Genomic DNA, 11,001 nt, shown 5'->3' on the forward strand with positions numbered 1-11,001 from the left:
ATGGCACAGGAACCATTGGTCGGAGGTATTGGCCTAACTCGGGATAGGCCCTGGGGCCGCATCAGCTTCTGGGAATTGTAGTCCAGAAGCTTGCAATTCCCCAGACTTGTATGGGTCTAACTGGGGAAACCCCAGGAAAGAAGGCATTTGATTTCAGGAAATGGTTTTTCTTTTTGTCAGTGAGGCCTTTGAGTCCAGGAATTCTTTTATTTATTTATTTATTTATTTATTTATCTATCCATCCATCCATTTATTTATTTTTTAGTTACAGATGGTCAAAATACCTTTATTTATTTTTATGCGGTGCTGAGGATGGAACCCAGTGCCTCACACATGCTAGGCAAGCACTCTACCAGGGAGCTATACCCCCCAGCCCCTCAGTCCAGGAATTCTTAATCTTTGTGTTATAGACTGTTTAGCAATCTGGTGAAGTCCACGGTCCTCCTCTCACTGTTTACAAATGCATAAAGTAAAACAAGAATTTTACAAAGGAAACAAATTATGATTAAATACAATTATCAAAATAATGAGGGCTGGAGATGTAGCTCAGTTGGTAGAGTGCTTGCCTTGTCTGAAGGAGGCCCTGGGTTCAATCCCCAGCACCAAAAAAAAAAAAAAAAAGTTATTGAAACAAATTTGTAACATAATAATGCTTCTTTATTTGCATGTTAAATTACAAGATCCGGCTAGGGGTGGAGCTCAGTGGTACAATGCTTGCCTTTATGGGCAAGGTCCTCTCTCAGCACCACACACACACTCAAAAACAAAAACAAAAACAAAACAATAAATGTAAGATATAACTACTATAATCTTGAAGCTAATAAATGAGTATAAATTACATTTGAGTTTTATTTATTTATTGTATACTGGGAATTGAACCCATAGGTGCTTTACCACTGAATTACATCCCCAGGGCTTTTTATTTTTTGCGACAAGTTGCTTAGGGCCTTGCTAATTTGTTGAGGTTGGCCTCAAACTTATCCTATTGCCCCAGCCTCCCAAGTTGCTGGGAATACAGGAGTACACCATCACACCTGGATCATTCTGAGATATTTTTAATAAACTGTAATATGGTATGAAAATACCATGATTGGGGCCAGGGATATAGTTCAGTAGTAGAGTACTTCCTGGTTCAAGACCCAACTCAAAAACAAAACAAACACAAAAATCTCCTAAATCTAGTCCAAAGGGCCTCCTATAGCTAGAAGGCTTAGCTTGCAGAACTAGGCAGTAGGCACAGTGCTCTAGACATGAAATACAAGGAGTATGTGAATAGGTACTGGGGGATAAAGAGGAAAGACCCCTCTTTAATAATTATCCCACTGGAACATTAAAAACTCCACTGATCACTTTGTCCTTCATTCATTACTAAAAAGTACATAGAAAAGGTTAACTCAATTATACCTGAAAGACCAGAATACACATAAAGTGCTATGTGCAATTGTTCCTAAATACCAGGAGATTACAAAAATAAACACCTTTGGTAACTTGAGAAAACCGAACAGGCAATACAACAGAAGATGATTGTCAATCAAGCCTGTTTCACCATCTGAAAGAGTCTAGTGGGAGGTCACTGGAATATCAGGACAAATAATAATCAGCTCCATCTGGTTATTGCTAAGTAGAAAAAGGAAATACAGTTGCCAGAGCTTTTTGACTTTTTTTAAAACAGTGGCTAAAAATGGATTTTTTTCTATTTTTGAATGAGATCGGGTAATTTAAAAACATGTTTTTATCTACATGGACCACATAAAATATATCTGAAGAACCTCTGGATCACCAGTTTGTGAACTTCATTAAGGGAGGACCTTGAAGGGGTTGTGCACAAAATAAGTACTCACTAAATACAGATGATGGCAAAAAGCTCTACGTATGGGCAAACTTCAACATTCTTAGTAACCAAAGCAAAAGCACTAAATGGTATAAAGGATTCTAAGGCAGAAAAAGACATCTTGTCCACCCTAGGGCAAATCGGGAAGAAAAGACCTTCCTGGAACTAAGAGAGAATATAGGATTCAAGAAAGGAGAGAAGTCTGGGGAATATAGCTCACTGGTACAATACCTAGAATTCCAGAGGCCTTGGGTTCCATCCCTCCCACACACACACATACAAAGAAAAAGAGTATCTAGTTCACAACAAAAGGCCAATTTCTCTTCAGAGAATTTTATTTCAAGATAAACCATAATTTCCATGTAGACTGTAACTCCAAAGTGCAAAAAAAAGGGTATCACCTCATTTTACCCTTGGAAGAGAGCATGACAGTGCAAACATCTCTAAAATGCCTCTGCACAGTGTTCAGAAGTGATAGTCCAATCATTGAAAATGCTTCTCCACTTTCAGCTGAGATGAGGTTTGTTAGGAAACCTTTGTAATAATTTATTCAATTTCTTGGGAGGTAAACTCCCATACTCTCCCATGGTCTCCTGGACTGATCTCATTTTTCGTGTTTCCTAAAAACAGAATAAAAACAATAACAATTCTAAAGTATGCCCTAGGCACATAGTTTTTATTTTTCAATGCTCCGAAGTACACTAAGGTATTAACCAATCCAGAGACATTTGTGTAAACAGCTTTCAACAAAAGGGACTTGGGACCTACAAGTAACTATGACCTGAAGCTACTATTAAAAGCTAGCAGTTGTAGGCTAGGGATATAGTTCAGTTGGTAGAGTGCTTATCTTGCATGCACAAGGTCCTGGGTTCAATCCCAGGGACCATGAAAGAAAGAAAAAGAAAAGCTAGCAGGTGCCACGTGCCATGTAATCCGAACAACTTGGGAGGTTGAGGCAGAAGGATCACAAGTTCAAAGCCAGCCTCAACAACTTAGCAAGACCTTGCATCAAAATTTTGAAAAACGGGGGGTGGGCTGGGGATGGCTCAATGGCTAAGTGCCCCTGGATTCAATCTCTGGTACCAAAAAACTAGAGGTTAAATCCAAGTTGGAAACCAAACTGTCCTTAGATAAGTTCAACAATCTATTTAAGCAGCAATTTAAATTTGCTCAGGTGATTTTTCCATTCATTACTTCTTTGACATTCTCAAAATTCTACAACGTGGTTTCTAATATTGACAGTAAAACTAAAGTTCAGAGAAGTGAAACAAATCGTTCAACTGTTATTTTTGTCACTTTGGCGTAAAGCAGATCACAAATTAAAGAGAGGACCTTTCCCATCACCTAGCAAAAAGCATGGAGAACTATTTGTATCCATCCCCCTGTTCTTTTCTTGAGAAGGATCCCTAGGAGCTGTCACCTGAGCCCTTGCAGCACAATCGAAGAAGTCCTGGATCTCTTTCCTGCACGCCTCGTCGCGGAATTCATTCTGCTTCCAGCAAGCCATCATGACCGACATCTCCGTGATACAGGTCGCCTCTGGAGGGGAAGAACTGAGGGACTCTCAGTCACAAAGAGACCTATCTTCCCGCCCTCCTACCCAACCGTCCTTACCCCACTCCGGTTCCCGTTCCGGGGCCTCCCAGGCTCCGATTGCTCACCGCCCTTCTCCCGGCGCCGCTCTCCAACTCGGTTAGCTAGGATGAGGGGTTTATTGGGCTTCAGTACAGGCCTGCGGGGGTTCCCAAGCCGCGCCAGGCGACCTCGCAGACTGGGAGTCGCCATTGTGTACTGCGCTCCCGGCAGGCTCCGCGGCGTCGTGCGTGACCTCGCGTGACCCCTACTGGCTAGTCCAGGCTCGCTGTGCATCTCTTTTTCTGGCCTCCGCAACAACAGCTCTGGGTTCGAAAGCCTGCGGATCTATACACGTTTGCAGGTTAGGAGACGAGCCACTCCTCTCTGGGGACCGTGGTCTTGCAGGAAAGGGTCCTGATAAACACTCGTTTCTGATGGTGGCTGACTGGTCTAGAGGGTGATTGACGCGTACAAAGATAAAAGATAGGAGCGAAATAAAATGTGAGTCTTTAAGACGTTAGGTCCCTGGGATATAGCTCAGTGGTAGCGCGCTTGCTTAGCATGCGCCAAGGCCCTGGGATCAATTCCCAATGCTGCGAAAAATACCCGATGAGAGATAGGAGTCCCCTGTGTTTCTTTTCTCCTTTGCTAGCAAAGCAAAGCAATAAAATTTCTTGCTCCTTAAAAAAAAAAAAAAAAAAAAAAAAGATGTTAGGTGGAAAAAGATGTTTTTAACAAACCTTCAGGAACTGTTTTTTACTTTTAGTACCTCTCTGAAGCCACAAAGAAAAATTAAGCTCATTTATCTTGTAACAATACCGCTCACTCCTTTGTAAGGATCCCATTGGGTGGGGTAAGGTTTAAACGCTTACACATTCATCTTTAATCCTCTCATCAGTCCTGTTGAAGCTACCATATAGTATTTAATAGACTGGGACTTTTTTAGTTGTGATGCATCAGACTTAGTTTTTTGTTGTTGTTGTTTTTATGTCTTTAGTTGTTAATGGACCTTTATTTTATGTATTTATATGCGGTGCAAAGTGGACCCAGTGCCTCACACGTACTAGGCAAGCGCTCTACCACTGAGCTACAACCCCACCCCCAGACTTCGTTCTCATTTATATTTTAGTACGGGGATGGAACTCAGGGGTACTCCACCACTGAGCCACATCCCCGGCCCTATTTTGTACTTTATATTTAGAGACAGGGTCTCTCTGAGTTGCTTAGCACCTCACTGATGCTAAGATAGGCTTTTAACTTTCGGATCTCTTGTCTCAGCCTCCCAAGCCTCTGGGATTTCAGGCGTGCGCCACCGCACCTGGCTCAGACTCAGTTCTTAACGACCTAAAATTCAGCCCAAAGATGTGCCAGGAATTCTTATGGCATTTCCAAATGAGCTCCAAGAAATGTTTCTATAAAAGGAGTATATTTTGAACAAGTCTTTAGTTCATGTGATGACTAATTTGGAGGAGCAGTATTTACTTCGATGTGTAAATTTGTGTTAAAATCATTTATCACAGATGTTTAGAATCTTCCCATTGATATCTGCATGGCTGGGTTTCTTCCCTTCAGTCTGTTCATGTCAGAGAACCTTCCCTCACTTCTCACACCCCATCACCATCAACCTGTTTTCTTCAGAGCACCTGTCATAGTCTGAATTTATTTTTGTTCATGGCCTTATCTATCTGCAACATCCATTTTAAAATGTAAGCACTATGAGAGAAGGAGTCTTGTTTGTGTATCATCTTTGCTGAATCTCCAGTGCATAGAATAGTGTTAATACTTCTTAAAAGAACACATTTGAAATATTTTTATAAGTCTCCAACTGTATCATGCCCAAACCCAAAAAGTAACTAAGCAGAAGACATTGTTTAAAAAGCAGTTTATTATACAAAATGAAACCTGAGATAATAAAAATAGCAACACTTGCAGGAATAAAGACATTAGCCTTGTGCTCTACCCCCACAGTAGAGCACAGTGTAAATAAGAAAGATTCCTACCAGGCACTTCTACCATCAGTAAGCACAGCCTGCAGCAAATATACTGCTGCTGTATACACAGCAAGCTGGGCCCCAAACCACAAAAAAATTAACATTGCTTGCTTTCTCCATAGGGAAAGTGAAACTTTTAATTGATAAGTACCAGGGTGCCATTCCTAGTAGTTTTTTGTTTGTTTTTGTTTTTCCCATATAGAAACATAGCACCTGATTTACCCTGCTTTTTGTGAATACTTAACATGGTTAAAAGGAATAGGGAAGAAAGTCTGGGAAGACCTGAGCACAAAGCAGGCCTGAGTCTTCAGCAAACCATTCAAAAACAAATGGCCTACTTTGTGTATAAAAGTGCTAAAGGAATGCTAATGTGAACTGGCAGTTAGGAGAGGTAGGGATTATTCTACTTCTTGCATAACCATCACTTACCCTTTTTATTGCACAGAATGCAATCTGAGTTCTAACCTAAGTTTGTACTTATGCAATATGTATTTTGCAATGTGAATCAGCATCTGCACTGAAACAGATTGCAAGCTTAGAAATCAGAGTCCTGTGTGTGTTTTTTATGGGTGCCAACTATATCAAATTTTAACAGATGTATTTTTGAAGGTCTTTTTTTGTTCTTTTCTGCAAGAGACAAAACAGGTTAAGAAAACTTTTCCTACTATGATAAAGGACATCTTTTATCATTTTAAGTGTAAAATGAAGGGCTGGAGGTGTAGCTTAGAGGCAGAACTCATGCTTATTAGTATGTTCGCAGCCTTGGATTCAATCCTCAGCACCATTAAAAAAAAAAAAAAAAAACAACCTTGGCAATGAAATACAGCCTAAATTACAGTTTTTCTTGATCACATCCACAGATGCTACAATGTTAAACATGGACCTAGTTGTTGAAGCATCTAACATGCATATATATCTCCCTATCTACATATAGATATGGACATATATAATTTTATAATCAGATATACTGATAAGCTACAGAACTTCTCCAGTGGTAATTTGCTAATATATTACAACCAGAGTTGCTCTAATATCCAAAGTATTCTTTTTTGTTCCACTACTCCAGGGAAAGCTCATGGTCTCCTTACTCACTAGACTATCTGTTTGAGCCACAGGAATAGAAGGGCTTGGCTGCATCCCTAAATCTAAGGTTTTTATTAGCCAGCCACTTGTGGTGGCTTAAATTTCTTGCCTTGCCTCTTCATCTCTGAGTTTAGGGCTTTGGGTGTGCTCCATCTAACAGTAATTCTCTGTCCACAAAGCTGTATGGAATAGTTGGGCTATTCAACTTTTTCTGCTGTAATTTCCAACTTTAGTCTCCATCTTTGATCTAAAATAGATCAGAGGGCTGGGGATGTGGCTCAAGCGGTAGCGCGCTCTCCTGGCATGCGTGCGGCCCGGGTTCGATCCTCAGCACCACATACAAAGATGTTGTGTCTGCCGAAAACTAAAAAATAATAAAATATTTAAAAAATAAATAAATAAAATAGATCAGAGCAGTACATTATTGACATTGCATGTATCAGCTACTAAATCTGTTCATGAAATGAAATAGAATTCCAGATGTACCCTAAAAACAAACCAGCAGTAAAAAAGTGATGGCAAGGTTTATGTATCTCCATCTGAAATTGTGGGAAAAAACCTAAAACTAGAAAAAGGCCATTTAAAATAAACTATCTGATGTGAAAAGTAATGTAACAATATGAAAAATATGGCCCCAAGAGTTGGACACAGTGGTGTGCACCTGTAGTCCCAGCTGCTTGTAGGCTGAGATAAGAGGTTTACTTGAGACCAGCTCAGGCAACAGAATGAGATCCTGACTCAACCAAAACAAAACAAAAACTTCCTCAGAAAACCAGAATAAGCCTTGTATGCACAAGGCCCTGGGTTCAATCCCCAGCATCACCAAAAAAAACAAAATTAAAAAAAAAAAAAAAAAAAGAAAACCAGAATAAAACACACCAGAAGCTTTGCTTCCCTACCAGCTTAATAGTTCATAAAGCAAGAGATGAGGAAAAGAGATTATTGGGAAAGGTACAGAATAAGGAAGAGTTTGGGAAATAGAACAGAAATTTTAAGAAGTAACCTGGCCCATCTTACCTCAAAATTGAGAGGATGAAAGAGCTAGAGAAGTGAACAGTCCTTTAAAAACTCTTTTGGGCCAGCACCTTGTGTCAAATGGGTGTTTTAGGCTTCTGTTTCCCAATGAACCAAGAACTGGATGCCTCCATCTCTCCTGGAGACCTATTACCACATGTTGAGACCTTGGTAACACATCATTAAGATAACTAAATCCATGATAAGAGAATGTTTGTCTGGGCACAATGGCATGTGCCTTTAGTCTCAGCTAAATGGGAGGCTGAGGCAGGAAGAATTCAAGGCCAACCTGGGCAATGCAGTAAGCCCTTGTCTCTGAAAAAAGAAAAAAGAAAGTATGCCATGATAAAATAAGATCTCCTTAGATCTTCCAAGTAAAAAGCTCTTACAAGGGCAGTTAGAGATTTTGGTTCCTTTTCATGAAGATCTCATGCAGGTAATCCCAAAATTTACTCTTCTGAGTTTCATTGTTGTGGATCATGGCAGTGAGAGCTTCTCCCTGGTCCAGACCTTGCCAATAATCCTGCAGCCACATCTCCTTCCAGCTGAAATACCAAGTGGTATTTGGTATTAGAATCAGAGCATAGGGATGAATCCCACCTTTCTCTGAGTGGGGACAAAGAAATCATAAGCAGATACACTTCCTCTATCTAGGACAAGGTTCTCCTGTGAAGTGAAGGAAATGTGAGGTCAATCCAGTACTACCCCAAGTGTCAGAAAATAAAAGACTAACCTCACACAGTCTACCCAATAAGTAAAAATTCCTGACTTGCCGGCTTCTGGCTCCCAAATACTGAGGGAATTCAGAGGCAGGCATGGCAGGGACCAATCTATGGAAATAGTAGTTATCCCAAGACTTCAGATGATTATATATATATTTTTTAAATATATATATTTATTTTTTAGTTTTCGGTGGACACAACATCTTTGTTTGTATGTGGTGCTGAGGATCGAACCCGGGCCGCACGCATGCCAGGCGAGCGCGCTACCACTTGAGCCACATCCCCAGCCCAATATTTTAAGTTTCACCTTTATAGCAATAATCAAAATGAAGTTGCAGTGGCATCCAGTGTCTAAAAGACATAACCTAAATATTTTCTTAATGTTTCACATTGTTTTATATTTTACTCTAATAACTGATAGTATGTTCAACATAAACTGAATACAAATTACTTGGTGGAAGAAGATTCCTCCACCAGGACCATACTGTACCAGCAGCATACATAAGCAGCCCTCTGCTGCCATCCACTGTCCAAGTCAGCTTCTGCAGGCCATTCTATTGCTATAAGTAGCTTTACCATTTTCCCACTCCACATCCCATGAAGACCTTGTTTCCCAATGCCACCACCTTCTGTGATCTACTACTGTTGATTACTCACTTCCCTTCCAACCACACTGCCAATCATTGTTAATCATTAATCTTATGAAAGCATTCCTCCAATTCTGTCTAGTGTGAACATATAATTTATCATCCAAATCAGGGTTATTGTTTTTCCTCCTAGCACTGGGGACTGAATCCAGAAGTACTCCACCACTGAGTTACATTCCAGTTTTTTTTTTTCCTTTCTTTTGCTGAGGAGAATAAGAGAAAATTATGACATGGGCTCATTCTTTCTTTAAGGTGTCAACAAGAGTAATTGAGGAAACAAGGCAAAATGAAAATGAAAAATGATGAGTAAAAATGTAGAATATAAACAAGGCAATAACACGTGAGAATCAATTATTGTGGACAATGTCTGTAATGGTAGTCAAAAAAAAAAAAGCCACTTGAACCAGTACAGGCAGTGATGAGGGAGAAAGAAAGTTAGGCAGATAAACTGAGGCAAGACTATAAACAGCCTGTCTATCAGACTCAGGAGTTTGGGCTGTCCTGAAACCTGAAAAATCAACTACAGTAAGCAAGGAAGTAGACAATTTGATTTGACAGCTGCACTGGACGCCAGCAAACCTTACCTGTCATTCTCAGGAATCTCTTCCAAGTTACCAAAGCCAGGTTTGGGCATTGGGCAGTCCATGTGAGCGGGTTGGGCAATGTGAGGCTCAGGGACAGGGATGTCCCCAGGAGAGTCTGCATGGGCTTTCACGGCGTCCAGCCGAGTCAGTTCGTGGTCACAAACGAAGCACTCGAAGCCGTTCAGGTAGTTAGGCAGTAGAGGATCATTCACTCCCCACTCCCGTTGCTTCAAGCTATCCAGAAGGAACTGGTTGGTGATGCCCCCAGGTTGCTTATATGCCAAGTATTTCATATATTCCTCATCATTCTTATCCAGAAAGTCAATAAATTCTGCCAGCTTCTGAGGGGACTCAAAGTCGTCAATAAGGATGATGGAGTGGTTGTTCGGCATCCAGTCCCTCACAGAAGGAGAGCCGCGGTACACTGGAACTGCACCCAGATGCATCGGGCGCCACAGTTTTTCTGTCATGTAGTCGTTGCAGATGGCATTTTCGAGGGCCAAGTGGAACTTATAGCGGGACAAGAAAGCCAAGAGCTCTGGGTCCTCAGTGGTGGCTGTGGCCGTGTCCTGAAGCCGCGCGGTGGGCAGCTCCCGATTTTGCAGGCATTTGCCGTAGGAGTCCACCTGAGCGGAGGAGAGTACGGCTGTCAGAAGGGTTGGGCCTGTAGCCCTGGGCTCCTCCCGGCCCGCCCCCTCCCTTCCGCATGCCCCCTTCACCCACCGGGATGTAACGCATGAGCTCGCGCACGTAGCGGTCCCGGTCCGCAGGCACATCGCAGTGGGACTGCAGATAGAGTAGTGGTGCGTAGCCGCGACGGCGCCACTCAGCACGCTCCTGGAGAGGAGGCGCCGCGCGGCGCAGATAGGAGGCCCCGGGCAGCCACTGCAGTGGTAGGGGATAGTCCGAGTGACGGCTGAAGGTGGCGGTAAGATTGAAGAGGCGGATGCCCGGGCCGTGGCTCAGCAAGAAGTTGTTGAGGGGCGACTCCTCGTGTAAAAGCGCCCAGCTCTGGTGTGCCAGGCGCGGCAGCGGCGCGTCAGACGCGCGGAAGTCGGTGCCGTAGAAGAGCAGCGCGCGCGTCTGCGTGTTCCCCCGCATTCGTCGGTCGCGGGACGCCACGCACGCGCCGCGCGCGCACTCAATGCGCTCCGAGTCGCCTGAGAAATGGGGAAATAGTCCAGGGCTCCACCAGAGCAGCACCGGCAAGTCCGCTGTCTCCTGCCTTCCCAGCTGCGGAGTCCCGGTTCTGTGCGCCACCCCCACCGCGCCCAGGGCCGAGGGCGGCCGGAAAACCGCGCCGTCCCATGGCTCCACCCACTCCACCTCCCCGCTCGCCTCTCCTTCAGCCACAGGCCCAGAGCCGTTGGCCACACAGACAATAAGCACACCAAGGGCAGCCAGCAGAACTCCGGTGCGTCCGGCCGCCATGTCCATTCTGGCAGCTGGCGGCCCTCGGCCAGCACAAGACCCCACCCGGCGGCAAGTTACGGCGAGACGAGGTCTTACGCCAAAGGGCACGCGGCGCATGCGCAGCTCCGGAGGAGCGTAACA

General features: G+C 43.3%; 2 protein-coding genes across 4 annotated transcripts in view; both read right to left on the reverse strand.

Annotated features, from left to right (window-relative positions):
- The window catches only part of Fut11 (fucosyltransferase 11), a 30,602-nt gene extending 19,656 nt beyond the window's left edge, over positions 1–10,946 (reverse strand). The window contains exons 1-4 of one of the 3 annotated variants that reach the window (XR_007347106.1): positions 10,171–10,946; positions 9,448–10,073; positions 7,498–8,039; positions 5,274–6,844 (exon numbers count right to left, since the gene is read on the reverse strand). Coding sequence is in view for 2 of the 3 variants with exons in the window: in XM_048801875.1 (XP_048657832.1) it covers positions 7,892–8,039; positions 9,448–10,073; positions 10,171–10,884 (1,488 nt within the window). In the remaining variant the exon portion in view is untranslated. Of the gene's footprint in view, positions 1–5,273; positions 6,845–7,497; positions 8,040–9,447; positions 10,074–10,170 lie in introns of those variants that run through there. The other 2 variants (XM_015504630.2, XM_048801875.1) reach the window with 2 other exon arrangements.
- On the reverse strand, positions 2,149–3,654 carry Chchd1 (coiled-coil-helix-coiled-coil-helix domain containing 1). Its single transcript, XM_015504577.2, has 3 exons — positions 3,493–3,654; positions 3,252–3,370; positions 2,149–2,451 (listed from the first exon to the last, which is right to left on the reverse strand). The coding sequence occupies exons 1-3, from the start codon at positions 3,614–3,616 to the stop codon at positions 2,338–2,340; spliced, it is 357 nt and encodes a 118-aa protein (XP_015360063.1). The 5' UTR covers positions 3,617–3,654; the 3' UTR covers positions 2,149–2,337.
- Positions 10,947–11,001: the final 55 nt, after the last annotated feature.

The sequence above is a fragment of the Marmota marmota genome, unplaced genomic scaffold (genome assembly GCF_001458135.2).
Source record: "Marmota marmota marmota unplaced genomic scaffold, marMar, whole genome shotgun sequence".
Taxonomy (NCBI): domain Eukaryota; kingdom Metazoa; phylum Chordata; class Mammalia; order Rodentia; family Sciuridae; genus Marmota; species Marmota marmota.